We start from the raw sequence: 23,690 nt of genomic DNA on the forward strand, positions 1-23,690 counted from the left end.
ACTTTCTGATTGGATTGGCATAATAAAGTTAATTCCCTGCTAATGCGCATCCTCGGATTGACCTGCCCCCGGTGGTCCGGGCCCATTCCGTTGATTTAATCTCACACGCTACAAAAAGTCACACATCCCTGCTGCTTCTTGTGGACCGGAATTAGCCCCGGGGAAGTGGATGCACTATCGGGGCGTACAGGGACACAGAACACGCGCGGCCCGACACCGCTCAATCTTGCCGTTTGACACATCCGCGCGCACCGCACGCACGGGAAAGATCTCACCGTAGCTTCGGGAGGGGAAGCGGCGAACCCTCATTGCCGCCGTGCGCGACATTCAAAATGCAAGTTGGCAAACCGGCACGTGCCGTGTTTATCCCCTCACCCTTTCTCCCCACGGGTTTTGCTGATCACTATCACATCACACTGCTGCTGCCGCTGGCCTCTGACCTTTTGTATCATTCGGTTTAGCCAAAGGGTGAGAAAATCCTTTCCGCCTGTGCAAAAATATCCTTTTCAAACACCGGGGTGGCCTGCGTTCGGTTTGTTTTTTTTTTGTCTCGCTAAACTCCTAGGCAAACGCAAACCTTCTTAGTCCCTCTCTCTCTCTCTCTTTCTACTGCACCACATCGACACTCTCACTCACGGACTCACTGACTCACCCCTTATTTGGACGGAAAGTCCTTCTATTCATAAAAACTTGCCCAAAGAGAACAAGAGAGAGAGAGAAATGCGAAACCGCGCGTCGACGCTGAGAGTAAAGCAGCTGATTGCTCTCCCGTACGCACGCGCTCGCTCTCGCTCTGTTTACATCCCACTGTTGAATGGTGGCTGAACCAGCGGCCCAAGCAGCAGCAGCCAGCATGGCCGAACTAGGGAAGCGGTGTGCAACGTTTTTCAGTTTGGTTTCACTCTCCCAGAGAGCCGCACCTGCATTCCGGCGAGAAGAGGTTCGCGCTTACGTTCCGAGGCCCATCGACCGTGGCCCATGTGCGCTAGGGCTGTACGTGTATTTGCTTTGTGTACATGTGTACGTGTGTGTGTGTGTGTGTGTAAGTGTGATTGTTTTGGCGTGTGTGTTTTGCGAACGTCAACATCATTCATCCACGACAAAACGCGACTGTGATGAGCCGTTATCGTAAGATCTACCTGCATGTCACCGGTGTGTTGATGTGTCGTTGGTGATAAAGCGGAATAGTGAGCGGCATCATACAACCGAGTGTATTTGTTGTTGCTGTGTTTTAATTTTATCTTACGTACGTTACGTTAGGTTACGTATTAAGTCGTGTGATGGTGTACAAACGTATGAAAAAAATATATGATAAAAAGTATTATTCGAAAAAAAAGTACGTGAATTCGTTATGTTATGTGTGGTCATCGTTTTGTTTCCTCTGGTCAGCTTGCAACGCTGTTGTGGGAGTGTGTGCGATAAATACACACGCAGGGTTTGAATAAAGCGAGAGACGTGGAATCTGCTATCGCAGCGACGAAATCAGTCGCCGTCGCGTACATGCGAATATGGCCCTGGTGAGATAGCGGCCAATACCTTCCCCTCGCCAACTCAAGCCCCACCACACCAAACCAATCCAATCCTCGAGCGGACGAGATCCGTTTGCGTTATTTCTGTTCGGTTGAAGTGTGCGGGAAGAACATGGCAGACAGACGGGCAGAGCACCGTGTGCGGAAGGTGACAGAAAATCGATCCAAAGCCGATAACAATCGAAACACACATACACACAGCTCACGGTTAGCTCACCGCGCCAAACGCGGTACGGCGTGAGAAGCACGACGGCACGGAGTGAGAAGACCGCTCGTACGCTCGGGCGTTCCTCACCTCACTCGCACACACTACAGCACCGTTCGCAGCGGTTGTGTGTATCGGTGTGCTCGTGCTCTTGGGGCACGCTGGTCTCTTTGGCGCTTGTGTGTTTGGGCGCTTATCTCGCAGCAATCTATTGCTCTGTGCGGCGACCGGTATCGGACCGGCATTAATATTGTACGGTATCGGCGCAAGTAAATTGTATTTTAGCGCTTTTGTGCTGCTCCCTTTTCTCCCCTGTCAGTGAAGGGGGATGAGCGGGGTGCATTGGGGGTGGACAGCAGCAGCAACAGCATTGTGAATAGTGGTGAATGTGGAGATGAATATGACGCGCACTGGGCGACACAAGCGGTTCCGTACACAATACAGGCACTTTAGCTCGTTCGAAGGCGTGTTTGTCATTTATTGTTACTGTTGATTTAATTTTCATTTACCACTCGGTAGCTTCCATGTTAGTGTGCAACATGGAAGCTGATAGGACAGTGTTTTTGTTTTGAGAGATATTAAAAACAATGTATTTTTGTAGTCTTTTTGTAAGAATTTCCAAACAGTATTACCTTTTATTAAATATTATGTTTCAAAAAAAGAGACAAAAACAATAACTCGCCCCTATTTTGTAATTTCTTTCGTTAGCTTATCAAACAAGCTTTTAAGCAGGCTGTTTATCGCGATTTTGAAATTTCTCACTTCGATCGTGGCATCGTGAGATGAGAGAGATTATGGTGAGATAAAACGCTCACTACAATCTTGTGCAGTGTTTAAAGCAAGCCATTTAAGATAAAGCTGTTAAATTATTTATTTTTAAATCGTTGTGTACAGTTTCAGTGGTAAACGTGTTGAGTTTGAAACAAAGGTGCTCACGTGAAACAACATAGTGAAACCAAGCAAATTGAAAATTTCCCCTTGAAAAAAAAGATGCACTTGCACCACGTGCTAAGCCGTCGTCACACCGGTAAATCGAATTCGCGCAAATCAATTTATTTATCCTGCCGTGTGCGTAAGTGGGCATGTGCCATGTTTGTGTTGAAGTGAATAAACGTAAAAATAAAATCAGCTCAATAAAAATACAACCCGTGCTCGGTCTGTTAGTTCGGCCCGTTGTTGATGTTTTGCCGTACCGAGCAGCCACGGCCACCATCAACAATCGAACGTGCGAACGCGACCAGACAACAAAACGGAGCACAGCAAAATCATCACACCCTTTTATCCGCCATGTGCAAGCAACAATAAAGGAAGGAAGAAGCAAAAAATATAACACAAAATAAAACGAAAACACGCGCAACGCGTAAACTCCAGCAGCAGCAGCAGCAGCGCGAGCATGCGGTACAGCATAAAGATCGTCGTCGTCGCCGTTATAAAAACCGTGCGGGCGATGTGAAATATTTTTCCCCGAGCCCAATTCGTGTTTTGGCAGCTTGGCTTTTCCCCCCCGTCCTTCGTGAGCTCAGGAGTAAACAATTCGTTCGACAACGAATGCAACTCGGCATGACAATCGAATGCAGCGCAATTATGGCAACCGGTGCGGGTAAGTTGATGCAGGTGGGCGTGCGGGAACGGTATCAAAAATCACTCCCAACACACAGACCCACACATTGGTGACCACAACGCCGTTGTCCAGCAACGAGTGGCAGGGAGGGGGGGTTGTGTGAATGTTTTTGCAGCGAGGGGTTTATTGTTTCGCAATTTAGATATTTATTTTTTGTCGCATCTCCCGTTTTATTTACGTTAGCTCTCCCAGGGTGGATATTTATGGGTGCCGGCCGCTGGTTTATTGTCGGCCTGTCGAGCTTTGTGCGTACGGGAATGATGAGTGGCTTGGCCGGATCCAGCGTGGTGCCTTTATTTACGCGTTAATCCGCCGTACCATGCCGATGTTTGCACGTGTGCACGAGGACACGCGTTCCGGGCGGCGCTTTTTGCTCGCACCTGAGTTATTCTAATGGATTGAGAATATTGCAATGGTTTGTAAAAATAGTATAGCAAATACAAACGGGGGGGGGGGAAAGCGTTAAACGCTTTTGGAAAACGACAACCGAAAAGCTCACTATGGGAATGGTCACTTATTACGGAGATTTGGGCCGGTGCAATGTTTTTTCTCCTCCATTCAACCGTGCGACGTTGTTTTTTGTTGATGTTTATTATTGCGTGAAGCTTTCTGTGTTTTGCTCAGCAAACACGTACACTTGCCCAACACATGCATATCTCGCACACCGAGAGCCACCACACTAGGTTTTAAGGCGTTTTTTTTCTTTGTTTTTCGTCCCTCCACCACGGGAAGGCAGTGTATTTTTATAACTAAATTGTCACTATTATGTTTTCCATTTTGGGGCTTTTGGAGGCGGCGTGAGCACCGACGATTCGACAGTTTTGTGACGGCTGGCGATAAATAAAAATTTATGTTTCACCGTTTTGCCGAATTGGTGCCCGGAGAGGGTTGGTAGGTAACGTAACCAAATAAATCAGCACCGAATGGAGTTTGTAAACAAACGCAAAATAAACTGGATGGATTGGAAAAGAGAGGGCGTGGATAGGGTACAAAACCGCAAGCACAACTTATTTTGTGCCATAAATCCTGTGCTTCGGTAGTGGTAGCGATTTATGTTTAACTCATACGTGTAGCAAACACTAGAAAAACAAAACACATCCACTCTCTCTCTCTCTCTCTCTCTCTCTCTCTCTCTCTCTCTCTCTCTCTCGCCCTCTATCGCTCTCTCTCTCTGTGTATTGGGGATTAAATTGCGTCAACCACCATCCAACGCATTCCAAGCTATCTACCATGCGGGGCCTGTAGCGTGGAGTCGGTCCCACTTATCGGTGGCTTTCAATCAGCCCAAGCCCTTTCGGGCGGAATATAATTCAATTCCTTCGGATCGCTGTTATCGTGCGCCCATCCGCCTTGATAGTGAGCGATAAGAAAATAATGTCCCTCTCCTTCTTCTCCCCTTCGCCCCCCGTTTCTCTTCCGTTGGAACGAGTGGAGAAAACGGAGGACGCATAGATAAGCGAAGCATGCTGGAGCGCTGGAGCTCGTCGTACCATATCTCGCCGTAATTCGTGCGCTTAAAATAGGCTAAGTGGGGTTGGGCCGATGCTCTATCTTATCGGTGCGCTAGCGTTTGGAAAGTCCTGCCTCGGGGGAAGAGAGAGAGAGAAAGAGTGTGTTTTCAACGACACACACACGAAATGCTTTCTACAGATCGGGTGGATTTTGTTTAATTTCCTATTAAGAAATCGATAATGAGTGTTTTGTGTCCTTTGCTACAAGTAAGTTGCTCGAACTTTCACTACGCTTTACCGGTCCTGCATTGTATATTTTAAGCATTCACAACAGAAAGCCGTGCCAGCTTGCCATAAACCTGCGAGTAGTGATTTCCAGCCCGTTAGTCATAGTTAGGCCGCTGCTGCCGCCTTGTGCGTTGTGCTTCATTCCAAGTAAATGGAAATGACTTCATTTCGCGCTCGGCACACCAGCGAATGCAGATGTTTCCTTCTTTGCTTATCGGCTTGGCAAACCGATAGTGTGTACCCGAGAGTGCTGCGCTTTGCGAACAGTTAGTAGAATGTTAATGTGCGCTCACACATTCCCCGATAACGGCCAACGGCCTAGAACGCCAGCCCCATTAGTCTTGTGTTGTTTTGTGCTGTTTTCTGTGGGCTTTAGTCAAAACAACACACACACCAAACGTCGCACGATCGTCGTGTGATAAACCATATTATACATTTTACCCAAAAAATTACTACGCACAATGTGGTGCTTTCGTATTGGTGCTTGTGTGTATGTAAGGCAAGCCGGGAAACTCTCAACCCCATTTCGCAGTTCGCATTCAGGCAAACGGATTAAAATTATTTATAAACATAAAAAACACGCTGCGCCATGCGAAAGCGATATACCTTCGTTTTGCGATTATTTGTCTCCTTCCCCCCGACCCCCCCTTCGCTACGGTGTTCGTGATTTTTCACCCGATCGCGTGCACTGGTTGATAAGAATTTTCCGTCCTTTCTTACGGTGGCGAGCTCAGACGGCAAACACACACACATACAACGGTTGAGGCTCTGCCACCGCGATGCGATAGCAATCGCTTCACATTGCCACTTGGTTTTTCCCGTTTTATTTTCCTTTTTTCTTTCCGCTTACATCGACGCGCACTCAGCAAAAGAAATGCAAAACAAAAGCATTCCGCTCTGTTGGAGGGGGAAGGAGGAAAATAGGGGGAAGGAAATGGCTTCACCCGTTCCCCTTCCCCCCCTCCGCCATCTTGTTTGTGCAGGGATAAGCACCGATATCAATGGCCATAAAAAGTGAATTAAGGTCCTGTCGAATCGTTCGCGATTTTCCCTTCCGCACCGTTCCCATTTCCCGTGTTTCAATCTTCAGTGGAAAACTTCCATGCAAAGGAAGTGCCAGTACCGGTGTGGAAAGAGGGTTTGTGTGAGAGTTTTGTGTGAGAGTGTTTTCCACGTGATAATCATGTGTTTAATTATAATTGCTGGCGCGGCTGGCGGGGCTGTTTGCGAGAAAATTTGCATGTAAACTTTCTTATCCTTTGCCGGTGCCGCATACCGACGAGAGTAGGTACACACACACACACGCTAAGAGTGTGGCGCTAAAAGGATTGCAAGGAAAGCAGCTTTTTATCGCACGCACACACACACACACGGACGGGGCACCATGCTAATCAGCCGACAGTGTGCGAAAGGAGTGTGTTGTAGCGCCTAGTTTGCTGGCGCGTTTGGGGAGGGTAGTGGTTTTGAAGGATCTCAGTGTTGATTTTGTTACTCCATTTCCCTCCCCATTTTCACCCGCGTTTTCACCGGGAAAAGAAAAGGTTGCAGAAAACGGGTGGTTGTACACAGCCAGTATGCCGGTGCTTTATCGTGTGCGTGGCACTGCGATGGAGCCGTTTGGTGCCATTTTTCCTGGCGAGATAAGATTTAAATTATATTGTTTTTCTCTCTCACTCTCTCTCGCTCTCTCGCTCTCTCTCTCTCTCTCTCTCTCTCGCAAGCTACACTGCTCCGTTTCCATTTAGCGGCTCTTGTTGCTTTCCATTTTCTTATCGCTTTCCGTGTGTCTCCTTATGCTTTCCCCTCTTGCGCCCCACGCACGGTGCTTTAATTTTAAGCTTTTCCTTCCCAAGATATGGCCCCCACACCACGACTCGCGGGCTGCGGGTTATTAATGTGTGTAGTGAAATGAGAGAAGGAAACAATCCATGAAACAGAAAAACACAGTAACGAAGAAAAAAAACGGTCGCTTACACCACACCGTTCTAGCGCCTTTATGTTGCGTGGGGACGGGATGCGGAATCAGACTCGATCTAGGGAAGCCTGCACGCGCAGCCACATCAGGATATGGATGCGAGAAATGCGGCAATTACTATCGCAAGTCCATAAACCTTATCCTGGCAGTGCCCCCGGGGGGATCGGGGAGTGTTGAAGCAAGCAGCAGGGCGCAGATAGGCGAAGCGCAAAGGGGTACCTCAACAACCGGCGGCAGGACGCGCACCAACGCACGGAAGGGGGTCGGTGGTAGAATTTTAAATGGAACTCATAAATCGAGACGCGCACTAGCAACGGATGGCGCTTATTGTGGGTTGTGTGGATGTGTTTTTTTTGTATCAAACAAAGAGGAGAGAAAAGGAGTGAACCAGTGCAGAGAGAAGAAAAGGGAATGGCCGAAGAATTGGTTGAAACAAAAATAGCGGTAGGCTTCGGTTTGGCAAATTAGTAAAAAAGGAGCATAAGTTTACAAGGACATTAAGATACACAATCATTTAAAAAAAGAAAGAAATTATGCTTATCATAATCGTTATTACTTACCATTAATCACAAACAATTGCTCGTTTCTGTAACGAAAGCAAACATGAATCGTTAAAATAATTAATTAACATAATTTCCTTTATTGCACCAATTTTATTGCAATAATTTAAAAACAATACATCGGAGAACTTTTTATTCGATGACAAAAAGGTCGTTTTAAGTCTCATTCATTTACAAAAATCCAAACCAAAATTCAACCCGATTTTCATACAACGCACCATATACCCAAAATGAACGCGCATCGTGTCCATCACACCATCATTCAAATAAATATCAGATTAATGGCTGTCCAGGGGGTCGGGAAAAAAACGAGAGGCACACAGAGAGAGAGAGAGAAAAAAGGGAGATAAAGGATGCAGCATCAGGCAAATGGCCCCGCTGGCTATCGCGCGCCACCGTCACGATAAGATAAAGGTTTATGCTTTTTGGTGTGCGTCCTCCTTTGCATACGCTTTCTTCTTCGCTGTTGCTGCTGCTGACCCCATGCTGGCGCTACCCGCTGGCCAACAAATCGGTCAAATGGGTGGGATGGACAGGAGGTGGGGGGGAGGGGATGATGGCCATAAGCGAACGATACAAAGGGGTGAGTGATTACACCGACGCATCGTAAACTGCGCCAAAAGGATACGTTTGTTCGATGCCTTTTTTTTTTTGGTTTAACGTTTGTTTATTCGCATCCTGCGCCCGCTCGTAGTAAATTCTCATTCATTGTACCCATTTAGCATAAATTTTTGCGCCAAAGCACACGAAAGAGCAAAACCAAACCAGCCAAGGGATTATTTTTATTTTTATTTTTGGCTCTTTTTGTCCTTCCAATGTTTATTGCAAACGATTGTGCGATAGCGATTGCTCTCGCGGTAAATACGAAAGTGCGCATATACGGTGGCGCCATCTATTGATCGCTCCCGGGTACTGTGATTGCGGGTTGGGCGAAGAAATGGCGGGAAATGGTTGTATTGGAAAAGCACAGTCAATGGGAGATTTTGCTGTTGGTGTGATAAAACGGTTTGAATGGAAAATCACACTCACACACAATCGACAATCGTGGGTCAAACGCGCGCTGATAGATAAATGGATTAACATGGAGTGTTTTTAGATATGTTGAAGCGCGGATTATACTTCACTCAAACGCCAAGGGAAAAAGTGAACGAACAACAGTGGCAAACTTTATTTTAAATTTCATTTTTATAAATTTATTCATGAAACATTAAAGGTTAAATTTTCTAATTAAATTCTCTTCTCTCTCTTTCCAGGTAAGTCACAAAACAACGTTTATTTGCATATACCAGCACGCAGATGACGAGTACTGGCAAGTTATAAATTTGATAACAATTCGCGTTTTTTTTTCATACGCTCCATAAAATTTAACAAAACACCGTCCAATTAGGAAACGCTTCTTTTCGTACCCTTTTGTAATTGTTTCACGTCTTTTTTTTATCTCCACCTCAATACACACACAACATTAAGCTGTTGCGCGTTGTTGATACCGTGTCGACCCGCGCGCCCATGCCATCCACTCCTTCCCCATTTAATCGTCACCAATTGAATCTACTTACGGCGGGATCGAGCGAGCGCACCGGAGACAATCATTCCAACCAAGTGCATCTAAACTATCGCTTATCGCCGGGGTACCGCGGGGTTTCACCTACCCGCTGCAGCCCGCATTCCGCATCGTTTCCCCCCAGCCGCCCAGTCGGACTCGAGTTCCTTCGGTGCGCTGCACTTATCATCGCCACTTTATCATTCGTTCGTGGTGTGGCGTATGTAAAGCAGGCGCACACACACACAACGTTTGGTACCGGTGGTGTTTTGTTGTTGTTCTCCACCGCTGTGTTTCACACGTGGCCCACCCCGTGGCCTCAGTTTCAGCTTTATTACTACACTTATTTTGCATTCCGGTACTGTTTGTTTGTTGTTTATGTTGTCTGTCTAGGGGCTGGGGAGGGTTGATTTTTTTTTGCATCGCTACCTTCTTTTAGGTTTAACCACCCTTTTATCACACACATACACGGGAAGCTAGTCAAATGTGGATGGCACTTCGTAAAATAGTGCACCCGGTGTGCGGATGTGCGCTGTGTGCCCTCCCGCTTCGCTTTTTATCAATATCTGTCTGTGTTTTTTCTGTTTTTTTTATACACCCTTTTTACTGTGCTCTTTAAAAAAACCACTATCGCTTCCACAAACCTGAAACGAAAACAGAACCGAAACGCTCAACGTGTATAAAAAAAAAACAGCACACACCAAGCTGATCACTTTTATAATGTGAGAGGTGTGTGTATCGCAAATGCGTTGACTCGGCCACTTTTATCCGTGTTCCGGGTGGGGCTCTTGCTGTGTCGCGAACCGCCGGACGGCAAATGGAGAGGAATAAATTTAAAAATGATAATAATGCCACCCGTCCCACCCTTCCGGGGGACGGGTGTTCCAATATGGACGTAAATAATGCTGAAATAAAACACACCAGCCGCGGTACGGGCGTGGGTGTTATCGGCTATTTCGGGTGCTTGTTTTTGGTGGTGTGCTTTTTGACGGCAAAAAAAGAAGTTTACTTTTACGTGTTTTTTGCACAAGCTTCACATGCTGTAAAAATGAGTTGTTGTTTTTTATCTATTTAACTACTTTAAATATTTTATAAACTAAACACAAGCCATTTCTTGTACTTATTTTCGATATTTGAAGCATCTATTGCACTTTAAGCCTTTTCTTATATTTTACACGTGTAAACAAAATAACGAGCCACCCTGTGCTACAATGGAGACGCCTGGTGCTTCACGATACGATCGATCATGGTCGAGCGCCGTTTGCTAATCGAGCGGGCCACTTTTCCGAATTATTGCATTTGCCTGCAATTCAGATGAACGTGATGCCACAAAAATTGCAAAAAGGAAACACAAGCCAGTGGATTAAACGATCGAGTTCATTACGGAGCCGGTATTCGGCGGCACTACTGGTCGACCTGCCAAGCGCTAACGCCCAAACCCCTTTTATGAGACCTTTATTTTGTTTTTGTTTATTTTTTTTACCTCTCGCTACTTCCAGCACGGTTTGCAGAATCGACAAAAAAGACGGCAAAGCACACCAAACTAAGGCACAAAAAAATAACAAACGGTTTAAAATTTAAGTAAGTACGTGCCGGTGGTGTGCACCGAGTTTTGGTTCGGGTTGCTCAAAGCGTCTGTTTTTTTTTATTTTTTTGTTGGTCTGTTATTTTTATAAGCAAAAGGCGCACGATAGTTTTGGCTAGTTTGGCTAGGTGAGATAAGAACCTGCCGTACACCTTGCCGTGCCATCGTGCACGTTTACATTTGCGATATAGTAACGAAAGAAGGAGCACACACACACACACACACACACACACACACACAAACTTCCCAGAGTTCGCTATCCTGAACATCAACCTTAAAACGAGCCTGATGGCAAAATAGTTCCCGCTTTCGGGTCAGCGCGTAAAGAAAAAGGGGTTGCTCGCCGTTTTTTTCCATTTCCACGCTCCCAGCTGCAATTTTTACACCCACCGGAGTTGCATTTTAGTGGACCAGCTCCGGTGCAAGCCTTGCTGTTTGTTCATTGTTTTTCGTGAGGGTATGCATTTTTTGAAGGGTTTTTTTTTCGGGGCTATTTTTATTTTGCTGCACCGTTTCACCTTTCTCATACCCCTTACACCTTGTGCATTCAACTCATTACCACCCGTGCACGAAGGATGGTTGTTTTACTTTTGATGGTACACAGTTGTTGTTTTTTTTCCTCTCTCTCTCGCACCATTCTGCTGATCCACAAACTGTTAAGCGAAATGCAGTCCTCGGTACACACTACTAGCACGGTCATTGCTGGCGCCGCTGATAAAACTGCAAACTCCCATCAGTTTACCTCAACGAAACAGCGAGCAAGACAAACAAACACACAAATTTCGGGGCACGAGACTGGTCCAGGTGGTGCCCATTTCTTTATCGTTGCAGCTAGGGGTTTTTGCTTTGGTTTTGAGAACCACGCGAAAGCACCAATGCCCGCGCCCCGGCTGGTGCACCTTTCCCGCCCATCCCACCAGTATATGTGTTTTTATATTTTATTTCATTCCCGTGCTCTTATCGCACCGTGTTGTTGATTCCCAAGGTCTTCTCACGCAGATCACGTGCCGTGCCGAAGAGATGATCAAGGCAGTGGGCACGAAACGGAACTGCCCCCGGGGGGGGGGAGTTTTCATATCGTTTTTCACAACCGGGTTTTATGATGGTTTTGCATACATAAATGCTATCCACGGCCCGTACCCCTCAACCATGCGCTGTGCACGATGGTACTGCACTGGCCATCATCATAACTATGCTTCCCCGGAAAAAGCAGGGCACGGAATGGTCTATCGGCCCTTATCAGTGTGCAGCTGGCTGGCTGGCTCCCCGGTTGGTCACTGGGAGTTCCTTATCGGAATAGGAAACGGGTTCGTGGGGAAGGAGCGTAGAAGCAGATGATGGCCGGAAGAAATGGTCGGCGAGGATGGCTTTCCTTGGGTGAAATAAATGTCTCCATGCTTGGTGAAAGACCGCACCGATTAGTATTCCGAGCTGAGGATCGTACCTTCCAGCACGTAGTGTTCTTACCTTACGAGCGTTAATAGTATCAGCACGGGTTTGCTATTGATGCTATCGCAAGCAGCAGCAAAGATAGGCAAGCTTGGAATACAGTTGAGTCATATAAATGCAGCTGCTTTGAAGCAACAAATCTGGATCTGCTTTTGTTGTATTTCTGTACCTAATCATTTGTAAATTAAATGAATATGGGGATTTGAGAAATGATAATGGTAAAATTATGTGATAAAATGTGTAAGTTTTGTAGAAACACTACACGATAGTGAAATTGAAGTTTTACAAGCTTAAGGAAATTAAATAGTAAAATATTTAAAATTTCTTTCTTCTTCATTAAATGAAGGCACCATATCTGAGTTGGTTTAAGTTAGCAATAATTACAAAAGTCTACCCGTTTACTCCTAACCCCATGCAAACAGATCAATCACGATGGCTGTTGAAGCAATTGTACGCCACTGCCAGACGACGACACCAAATCTACCCTTCGGCTGATAATATACACTCCAAAACCGTATCGTCCGATAATCAATTAACCATGACTCGAATGTTCCCTCTATCCTGACGGAGCCCCTCCCCTCTCGGTCGCGACTGATAACCGACCGATTGCGTGCGCTGCATATTCCATCGCCGTGCCCTATCTCACCTGTCCTATCAAGCCCCGATAACGACTGCCCTAGTCCGCCCTGGCTGCTGCTGGTCGACTTTTGATTAGCCCGGCAAATTATGTTCAGCAGCGTGCAGCGCTGTGAAGATGTTTGCTTATCTGTCACAGCGGAGAGCGCGAGTATTTGTATGCGCGCCGTCATTCAAGCGCAACAAAACGGCGACGCACGAGCAAAAAAACAACAGCGCTTGGAGAGCGAAATTTGATCTAAACACTGATAAGCAAACCATCGATATGGTTGCGTGAACTGTCTTCGGGCTGGGCTCACGCTTATCAATTAGCCACACACGCACACACAATACAAGGTCTGCTTGACAAGCAGCGATGTTCATCGGAGAGGCCGTGTGTGAAACAAATCGAGCATTTTCTGGGGGCCCCCCGATTGGCGATAGATAGGCTGAGAGCGGGAGGTGATTTTAGATAGCTGATGGAGCTATCTAGAAATAAAACGTGTACCGTACCATTGATAAGCGCATTTGAATCATCGGCACAGTGAACTCGGTATTAGTATTTTTTGCCGTATCCTCTGTAGTAAAAGGGAAAGTTGGCAAAAATGCGGAATAGACTCCGATCCAGCTCCGAAAATATCGGAACCGACTGCGGAAGTTGAAAGTAGTTACGCCCAGCATTGTCCGGAGCCGTTTGGAATCGTCTGAAGTCATCCGGAATCCGCTTGAGTCATCCGGTGTCGGAGTCAGCCCTAGTCGGATTCATCCGGAGTCGAAGTCCGACTTCATTTCTCAGATTTTTTCATCTTTCGCTTTGCGCATAAACTTCTTGAATCATGGCAGGCTCCAGCCAACTCCGACTCCAGCCAACTACGGACAACTCCGGCCTACTTCTGTCGACTCCAATTCCGAAACGACACTGGCTGACTGTGGATAACTCCGGACGACTCTGGATGACTTCGACTTTAGCCGACTCTAGGTGGTACTAATGGTTCCGATTTTGCCGGAATCGAAATCGGACTAACAGTAGTAGTCGGATCGAAATCGTGGATCAACTCCAGAGAGCACACCACCAATCCTCTAGCCCTTGCGTATCCTTTTTCGCATCCTCTGGAAGTTCTGCCACGTTACACCAAACACCAACACAGAACCATAGTATTTGTTCCAACGCAGTCATTGTGGCCGCTCAAGATAGATATGAAATGCGAATGCTCCAAATCCCTGAGACTTACATTTGCGCCATAAATATGCATATCAAACCCGGGCGCGACATCTCTGCCTCTCTCGTTGCGCGCGAATGTTCACTATCTAAACCCATTTGGCCGATGCATACTGCTGTATAACCATGGGTAGAGGGGAAAAGATAACAATCAGAACCTCGGAAATGCACGGCCTGTATCACCTCCTACCGTCCGTATCCGACACGAGAATCTTGTCCGAGACCAACCCCCAGCGTGCAGCTCAAACGAACGGCATCAATCTCCGGCACTTCCGTCCATCCTAGCAAGAGTCGGACACGATAACGCACGAGCTCGCTGCTCGCACTCCGATTTACATCCACGCGACATCCACTAACCCAGTCTTGCTTTTTTGGCGCTACAGGGGAGAGAGCAAAGGGTCCGATGTTTTTGGTACCGGCAAGGCCCGGGATTCAAGCGCTGCGGGTTACTTGCTGCTCGCGACAAAATCATCGTGACACGTTGATGCTGCTCCCAGTGTGTTTGTGTCAAGATTACATCGTTTGTGCCGTTTTCAGCACAAATTTGCCATCGCGGTTGACTCGCGCAGCCGAAGTGACGCAGGCTGCTGGTGCATCGGTATCACCACCTGTGTACGTGTATGTTTGTGTGTGTCTCTCCGCTGGTGAGAGTCTCGTAAGCGCATTACAAGCTCTTCCCGGCCTCATGGCCACAGCGTAATAGCAGCAGCAACAGCAGTACCGGACCAGTAGCTGCGCTTGCTTATCGTAAGGTTTTCATTTCCGGATACGAGGTTTTATCTTTCGCTCGTACCATGTTTATGTTGTTGTTCTGCGTGATACGCGGTCCAGGGCTACGGTGGTACGTCTCCTCCAAAAACGGTCCACTGTGGTCGTGCAGGGGATCTGATGCCATCGTGTTGCCTTTATTGGGGCAAATGTAGCGCCAACTGCGCTACACGCTGCAGCTATGGGGGTCAGTGCACGTTCTGTACATCAAAACTCGGTCGTTTTGTCTAGCTACAACGACGTGCTGGCTGCTCGTTGACCGTTTTGCAGCAGGGAGAAAGCGAAAGAAGGGAGAGAACTAGACAAGGAGAGGTGACATTAGCGCGCGTCAGTGGGATAACTCGGTCGATAAGCGCCGGATAGGGTTCTGACAGATGAGTTTGAATTTCAAAACTGTCCGAATGCGTACAATTCTGATGTAGCTTCTGCACACATGCTCGCTTACCGATTAGTAACATTTGAAAGCCTTGCACAAGGTGCACTAATCACCACCGGTGATTGAAATGGAAACTTCAAAATTCTTCTTGAACTTCTTTCCTGAAAGGCACACACTACAGTGTGCAATCGAACAGTCGAAAATTTTTTGTCTTTCCCGTTCGTTAATCAAACAAAAGTGCCATTAATCACCCACCTCGGACACCCAATGACAACGCGTTGCAGACCGAAGATGCTGATGTGCGCTTGTGTTCGATCGCTCTTGGCGCATTGTCGCCATCATTTCGTCGGACTTTTGTGCTTCCGTTCTGATGTAGAACCTAGCTCGCTAGCTCGTTCGGCAGGCGTGGAGAAACGCGTTCGGCGCTTATCAGTTGTTTCAATCTTTCGTGTGTCGCTTATCGGGACCGGCCTCTGGGCCTCGAGTGCTGGCTGGCCTCCGCATGAGCATGGCAAAGCGAGCAGAAAAGATTTGCCACCCCCGGAATGGAAGGGAGACAGAGCAAGAGAGAGAGAGGCGTGTGTACGACTGTTAATAACGTACCATGTTTGACTAGCGATAAAGTTATGATGAATATTTTTCGCTTATCTTCGATATCGCGCGGCCGGTTGGCTGTGCTTGTGTTTGCTGCGTACCCCGGATCGGTCGGATGCTTCTTGCCTCGACCAGGGACGCAAACGGCGGAAGTATGGTACGGTCGCGTCCGGTTTCTTTTGCTTTTTACCACAGCCTCTACCTCTTGCACCGAGAGACGGTGCTCGTACAGGGCTATCAGAGGCTTCTATTAGTGCCTTATCTAGTAGTGTCCGACGAATGAGCGAGCGGGAACCTCGCCACGGCTCGATGCTGCTGCTGCTACCGATGGATCGTCGATTGGATTCCACTTCCTTGTGGCACGGTTTTGGGTACACATTAGGAGCGCCCGCCTGCTGTAGATATAGACGCTGATAGGGAGCGTTCATTTACATATATACCGGTACGCATCCACCCTCCATGTGGGCCCTCGCCGATAAGAGTCGCCCCGTGCCCACGTCTACCTTATTGGCGTTTAGAGAAGTCGACGTTGCGTCGATACGCAGACCATTCCGTGAGGTGTCTAAGAATATTGAGCGGCAGGAAAGCGCTCACTGGGCGAGGTGTCCAAATATAGCTTCATTCCCATATCTCTAACCGCTCTTTATCGCACACTCGGATCTAGCGTTGTCGGGCCGGGTCGGCGGGTGTGCGGAAAGGTGTGCTCGCCTGGCCCTTCAAATCAACAAACCAATCGCCCTACACTCAAGCGCCGCTCCTCTTCGCCGGCCGCTTCACTCACAGTCTCGAGGATGGCTCTTTTCTTATCTTTGCTGCGCGCAATTCGATTATATCTCAATCCTCCGGCAGTTCATGGTGGAAGTGGCCCAAGATGTAACACCCCACCGTTGGCCTCGGTTCCTAGTGCGCCCATCTGGTGCGGTTCAGTCGTAGAGTGACTCGCGCGCCGATAACAACGTACGGAACACGGGGAGGACCTCGCTGCTGTCCGTGAGAAGTTCATTCCGGTTGAGCAGTTGGTGCGTGCGTTTCTTGTTAAGGAGTGCCCATTTAAAGTGAAATTGTTTTTTGTATTGAAATCGGTGTGTACCTTATATTGATGGGAATTTACCAGTGTGTGCGTGTACGAAACAGTGTACCACCAAAATTGAAATTCACGAAATCTGTCCAAAAATATATGAAGCAAATTGCTTGCAATATTAACAAGTGAAGCGTGCTCAACTTCTAAGTGAATTTAAGTGTAGGTTCCGGATTGTACATCCTCAACCGCACGACCCCTCCCCGTATGTTGGCAAGCAGTTGGCGCATATGAACGTCTTGCACATCCATCAGTACCACCGACCAGTGAGCGACGGCCTCGAGATGCATCCCAAGCTTTACGAGCTGTTACGCTCGAGAAGCACCAAGATCAGGCTCGGTAAGTGCGAATAATTGCCCGGACAAGATGCAAGATGTACAGTGTACTCACCGTGGTAGGGATTAACTTATCTCTCCTACCTGATAACGCGTCTCGTGCGCTTTCGTCATCTCCAAAGTCCACTCGCTTTTTACAAGGCCGGAAGATTTTGGAGCATAAAACAATTGATATTGTAGCTGAGATTTTTTGCTCTTGTCGGACGGAGATGGCGAATGTTCGTTATCGTTTTTAATCACCTTTTTCGTTTGCAAATCTCGTCTCAACGACTGTGACAACGTTTATCTCTCTTCAAATGGAATTCGGTTCGTATGATTCCATCAAATCGTGGCGCTTTTGTCAGAGCTAGGTCGGAAAATGCAAGACGTCTCAGATCGGTGTCTTCCCTGGTAGTTCACCCTGTTGATGCTTTCCTAACGTCTTCTCTCCATAGCTGAAAGCATTCAATCCAGACGTTTATCTTCTAGTAAGCTTTTTCTATATTCAGCTCCCTCCCATAACTTCCTATGTCTGCTATCGGCACCTTGGATGGCACAGACGTTCTGTCAACGTTCGTGGTGTGATTCGTTGGATTCCTACCAAACCCCCAAGGCTCATGCCATCACACTGTTTAGGATCAGCGTCTGACAGCGGTGTGATTCTTTCTCGCAGCGAAGACTTAATGCACCTCAATGACACTCACACAGACAACATTTAGACATTCATCTTCTAATATTGGTTGCATTTTATCTCCTTTTTTAACTTCTTCTTTTCCCTGAACAACGACACACCAGACTCACTATCACTTTCGCCCACCTGTTTGCGTAGAGTTGCATTCACATCGGAGCGAACGCTATCGCAACGGTGACAGATAGCTAGTTATTTTCACCTTATTTTCAGCCACTTCACTACACATTTGTGTATGTCTCAACACCAACACCCACATGTATGTACAGACACTCTGTGCAAATGCAAATAAAAACTTCGAGCACTACACCAAGACTCCCTCTCCCCTGATGCCATTGTGCTTGCAGCCAGCTGGGGTGTAAATTCTGTTTGCGAAGGACACCATTATCCAGCGTGTCTGTACACTTACTTTTTGTCTACTCGGGTCTTCCGTCGTCTAGCAGCGCCAGATCTCGTTGTCCCGCTAGATCTAGCTCGGTACGACGAAATGTCTGCGATAACAGTCCCGAGATAAGTCCCTCGCTATCAAACAGCAAACAGTGCAGCATTAGTTCTGCTCTATTCGCTTGCAAAGTCATGCAGAACTCGAAGTGTCTGGACATATACCTTACTGGAGGAATACAATGTCCAGCTTCCTATACATTATTTTCACACCTCTCTACCTCACATGTAAGGGACGTGAAGTTATGGCTTGGAGTTTCTGCTTTGCTGTCTTCATTGCTACCAATTGTAGATTTTATTTTAAATTTAAATTGGAAATCATTTCAAGAGCAAAGAACCTTTTTTTAATGTTTGCCTTCTAAAACGATTCGTACAAAACTACGATGCACAAGTTTTGACCGATAAGAACATCAGCCTCGTGGCAAGCAAACCGATGGCGCACGCCTCACCCAGTGCCTCGCAAGAGCAAATAAGGTACACACGTTTTACAAGCCCTGCCACTGCCATCGACACGACCATCTGCCGCATCTTATCTGATCTTATCTGTGCAAACGTTGCTGTGCATGGTTTGATAACAGTCCATCCAGCAGGCTTGGTTACCTCCAAGCCCCGGAAGACATTCATCTTTGTTGACTGGCCTGGTGGGACGTTTCGTGCTCGTGATTGTTATTCAGAACTTTCTTGTGCTTTTCAAACAATTTTGTAGACATTTTACATATAGCTTTTTTATAGCTCGTTGAACACAGTACACATTTATATTTTTATATATGTTTCATATATCTTTTATATCTAAGTGCTATAAATCATGCAATTGATATTCTAATTTCTATAAATCTTGTGTTTGAAAGGTGTTGAAAATTCCGTTTGTATTACTTTTCATTATCTAAATATAAAACTAAAGTCTCTGTCAATAATTTCTTGAACACTAATGACTGTTTAAAGATTAAATGTTTCCCTAAAATTTACAAATTCCCTCAAATAATATCGTTTCAAGATCCGTGTACTAACTTTAAATACAAGCTTATTTTTACCCTTTTATCGCCATCTTCACTTGTTTGATTTTGCCAACCAAAAACTTGCTGTAGAGTTTTTTTGTTTTTCACCATTTTACACATACCTATTGATTTATCACGACAAGCTTTTACCGCAGTAAAGCATATCAGGATCGAACACAAAACAAACCACCACTCTTATCCTCCCCGGTTGGTGGACAAATGATTTTTCGAACGAATGAATTCCGCTCAACACCTTAAGTCAATGTATTGCACTTCGACAAAAAAAAACAAACCCCTCCTCTGCACTCTATTTCAATCTTCCAATAGCAAAAGCTAAATAGAAGCAGACTAGCCAACTGCCCGTGTAACAGAGCAACGTCGCAAGATCAGAAGGTGTGTTGTGCCTTTTTCCCTCACACCCATGTGTCTGGCACTGGCTGTTCGGAAAACAAGCCGACCACAGCAAAAAAAACACGCTCGGAAAACTCGCTCCACCAAGAACACACAATCAAACACACACACATCCATACATACCCGCTGTGTGTGAGTACGGGATTAAAAAACAAGCACCCAAAGATGTGGAACTGGCAGCATAAAAAAGAACGCTAGAGAGAAAAAATAAATATACGCCGGCCCGCGCGCCGCACACACATAAAAATGGCATCATTTAATCATTCCTTATCGCGTGTGTTCCCCCGGTTGTGTCCCCGACGGTGGAGGCTGCACCAGCGGAAGGAAAACCAAACGGTTTGCTGTGGAAAGCGAAAGAAGCAAAGGGATGGAGAAAATTGTACTCCCGGGACCGGAGCTTAAGGCCGCGGAAGCGCGTCGAACCGTGGGAGCAGGTCAAAGAGAAAAGGAGAGAGAGAGAGAGTTTTAAAAAATCGCTCACACATACATACACACAGAGCACAGAGTCCCAGCCTGTGGGGAGCACGTGCTGCAGATTCGGTGCTGCAAAACCGACGCCAGTGCGATAAGCATTACCGGTGTGCGCTTTTTTTCTCCGCACCGCGCTTTCCCGCGTCACATTCACGCACGCACGCCGAAGAAAAGGCCGCGGAAATGTCCACTTTAAAGCAGCGCACCGGTTTGCATGGAACATAGCCGGGAAGCTGAGGGGCCAACTATACTTCAACTATTATTTAATCTACTTCTCGGCAGCATGCTCTACCTGGGCACAGGGGTCCTCCCGTAGACGCTTGCAGCACCGGAAGGAACTGAGGTAAAATGGTTCGGATGCAGGAAAACTTACCGAAAATGGTTGGGGAAGTTGCTTGGCCAAAAAAAAAGGATGAAAAAAACGTGCGCTGAAAAACGGGTCCGATAAGAAACTGTTATATATATAGAGTACTTTACTCTTTTTATCTTATTCTTTCGTTTCGCTTTCATTCATATCCATCCCCCACACTTCCAAACACTGCGCAGCGGTTCATCATACAAAAGGGGGGAAAGGAAAGGGTAACTTAATCCGCTGGCCAGAGACGCTTGCTTCGGTTGGGAGATAGTGGCGGCACGAAGCAATGGCGGTCAGCAAGACGACCGTTTCAGGTGCAAATGTCACCTTTCTGCACTGCTCCTATCGTTGCGTTTAGAGTTTTTGGAAAAAAATGTCCAACATTTTTGTCACAGCACAAGTCAAAAGGAGCAGGTTTGCGAAAAGCGATAAGAAATTCTTCTGACATAAACTACCGAGAGTCGCTAACATTTTACGTATAAAATAAATCTGATCAACTATAGAACAATCACATAACCATGTACGATTGAAAATAATGTTTTTGCACAAATCACGAAAAGATAAAAAATAGTAATATTTAAATTACGTAGCCAACTAGCTGAAAATTCTTGTACGAAGCTTGCATTACCAGCCACCAGATGCGCTAAAATGGCTCAACATTACACTAACTAGTAAGCTTCGTGTACCCCGGCCTTAACCTCTGATACCAATCGCTAGCGACTTACTAGCGACATCTATTGTTGGGTGTCAGGTTTAATGATCGCGAAAAAGTCATTTTTTAGACGCAAATTGCGGATTATTGAGGCGCTATTACTAAAATGTGTAGTGAAGTATTATTGTTCTTTTAAAAAACTTTTAGTTTTTTTTCTAAAATTGAAAAATCCGAAACTATACATGCAAAATGTTTCAATTCATACCTATATAAAGCCAACGAATAAATGTGTAACCGATTAGAAACCATTTGCTAGAAGAAAACACCAACAACTCTGCAACCATTTGGCTAAACGATTCCTTCGGTCACTGATATCCACTTTAAACTGTAACCCACCACCCGCTCAGAACGTTAAAATCGCCATCAAACTCCTAATCGAATCACCAGCACACCATCTCTCTCGGCCAAACGGTACACGACGGATGCTGCTGCATGCCGCACGATAAGAAGGCACCGTAAGAAACTGACGACCGAAGCATTCATTGTACGTCCGTAAACGAATCGGCTCATCGGATGGTGCAGTTGCAGGCAAGCAGGGTGGATGAATTTTCTTAACACTCCTCTCATCACCTCCTGTCCCTCTTCCAACCAGCAGTCGAATGCAAGTTTGCATTTCCCGGCACAGCGCCGTAAAGCTTCATGGCGCAACACAAATGTGCTACAAAATGGTGACACCGATAAGGGTTGAAAGTTTTCCTCTATAAAAATAGCATTCCTTATCGCTTTTCACTTTTTGGCACGGCTTGCCAGGTTGCTACTTGAGCGTATTTGCGCTTCTGTGTCCTGTGCTACGAAGGGTTGTTTCCTGATTGTTTTTTTTTTTTGCGCCCAGACACACGGAAAAAAGTAAACAAGTTTTATGCATTTTTTTTTCATGTAAATGTGTGGAAATGCCCGAAAACCGACAAAATTGCGCTTAGAATGTAGTTAAGTTTAGACAATTCGCTCGAAAATGTTATCGTACTTAAAGATCAAAATAGCATAATCAGGTACATAGTGGATATGGTGTCTTGTTTATCTGATTTGTATCGCCGAAATGTAGTCACTCTAGCCCTAAAACTCTTTTGTTCCCTCATAAAAGGCTCACTCCCTTCAGTTGCAACACCAGCAACTGTACAGATACCCACTTCAGAAACAAAAAGAAGACACAACAACAAAAAATTATATCTATTGCAAGAACTCACTCAAATCAAGCGCATAATTAATTCTCATTCCAACATTCGCGCACGATCTCCCAGTTTTACCACTACAATGCTCGTAACGCTTACGCACGTAACGCTTACGCAGGTGTGAGTGTTCCAGAGAGAGCGCAGACAACCCGCGCGAAGCGGTTAGGGTTTAGCGTTTGCGCATCCATTCATGGTCAGTTATTTGTAGGAACGGTATTAGAGCTGCACGGGCAGGCACATCAATTGAACTTCCTCCGGTGTCTGATTAATACGAGTCTGGGGCTGATTAGTACGGTGTGAGCTGTCGATCGACGTAGTCTAGTGTGTGTGCTTTACGTGCAGTGTGAAACAGATCGTGGTGCCGAAGGAATATCAGACCGGAACTAACATCCGTACACCAAGCTTCACGATGCCGGAGCAATCTAAAACCGGAAACTGCAGCCAGAAACCAAAGGATAAGAAACACGAGACAGCCCCACCTTCGCGTCAGGCTAGCGAGAAGAAGCAAAAATCGCATAAACATTCAAATCATGTCTCGCCGCAAGAAACCAACACTTCATCACGCACTTCTCCAACGTACACTAAACACACGCGAGGCAGCAATAGCAGTCACGATATGAAATTGCGTGCATTGAAAAAAGTGATCTGTAACAAATGTGGCAAAGACATACACGAAAAATTCCACATAATTCACACGAAAAATTGCCAGCGTAAACGGGAATCGAACAACAAGTAACCATATGTTGACGTGTAGTAAATAAATAAATTGTTTTATGAAAAAAAACCCAAAGAACCATTTGCATGTTTTATTTAACATTTACATAAATTGCTCGAGTTGTTTATGTAAAAAACCTTCACTAATCGGTATGTCTGGTAAATCCGCTAAATCGGTATCCGGTATAGGTATGAAACTACGTTCTACAAAATGAAACATTGGCTAGCGGTCATCATCGGGCATCGTCGTAGCCTTCAACCCAGACCCAGCCACGATGTACCACACACTATCAAATGAGACTCAACGTGCGCCACCGAGGAAGCTGCCGTTTTCCTGTTCTTATTCTTACATTATCGCACCCACCTCGCCTGGGTGCTGCTGCATTCTTTTCATTGCCACGTGTCATTGCAGGCTGTGAGACACGGCCAGTTTTTTTCTCTATTGTGCGTTTGTACGTGAATGTGTTAAAATGTTGTATTTCATTTCATTTCACCTTCTTACGCTTATGATTCCAAAACGAAACTGAAACGTCTAAAAAGCTGCATACCTATAGTTATTATTAGATT

At 46.2% G+C, this 23,690-nt stretch overlaps 1 protein-coding gene and 1 long non-coding RNA gene across 7 annotated transcripts in view; one reads left to right on the forward strand and one right to left on the reverse strand.

Annotated features, from left to right (window-relative positions):
* Nucleotides 1-23,690, forward strand: part of LOC120899675 (zinc finger protein ush) — a 134,557-nt gene that overhangs the window by 66,092 nt on the left and 44,775 nt on the right. Inside the window, exons 1-2 of one of the 6 annotated variants that reach the window (XM_040305779.1) lie at nucleotides 889-1,128; nucleotides 2,629-3,334. The exons of 1 other annotated variant lie outside the window; for it this stretch is intronic. In XM_040305779.1, the coding sequence (XP_040161713.1) occupies nucleotides 3,283-3,334 (52 nt within the window). In that variant the 5' untranslated portion in view covers nucleotides 889-1,128; nucleotides 2,629-3,282. Of the gene's footprint in view, nucleotides 1-888; nucleotides 1,129-2,628; nucleotides 3,335-16,276; nucleotides 17,193-23,690 lie in introns of those variants that run through there. 4 more of the 6 variants (XM_040305780.1, XM_040305781.1, XM_040305782.1 and 1 more) reach the window with 4 other exon arrangements.
* Nucleotides 1-23,690, reverse strand: part of LOC120899681 — a 61,770-nt gene that overhangs the window by 5,594 nt on the left and 32,486 nt on the right. The window contains exon 2 of the long non-coding RNA XR_005739088.1: nucleotides 7,630-7,655. This is a non-coding gene — a long non-coding RNA (uncharacterized LOC120899681). The remainder of the gene's footprint in view (nucleotides 1-7,629; nucleotides 7,656-23,690) is intronic.

The sequence above is a fragment of the Anopheles arabiensis genome, chromosome 3 (genome assembly GCF_016920715.1).
Source record: "Anopheles arabiensis isolate DONGOLA chromosome 3, AaraD3, whole genome shotgun sequence".
NCBI classification, from domain to species: domain Eukaryota; kingdom Metazoa; phylum Arthropoda; class Insecta; order Diptera; family Culicidae; genus Anopheles; species Anopheles arabiensis.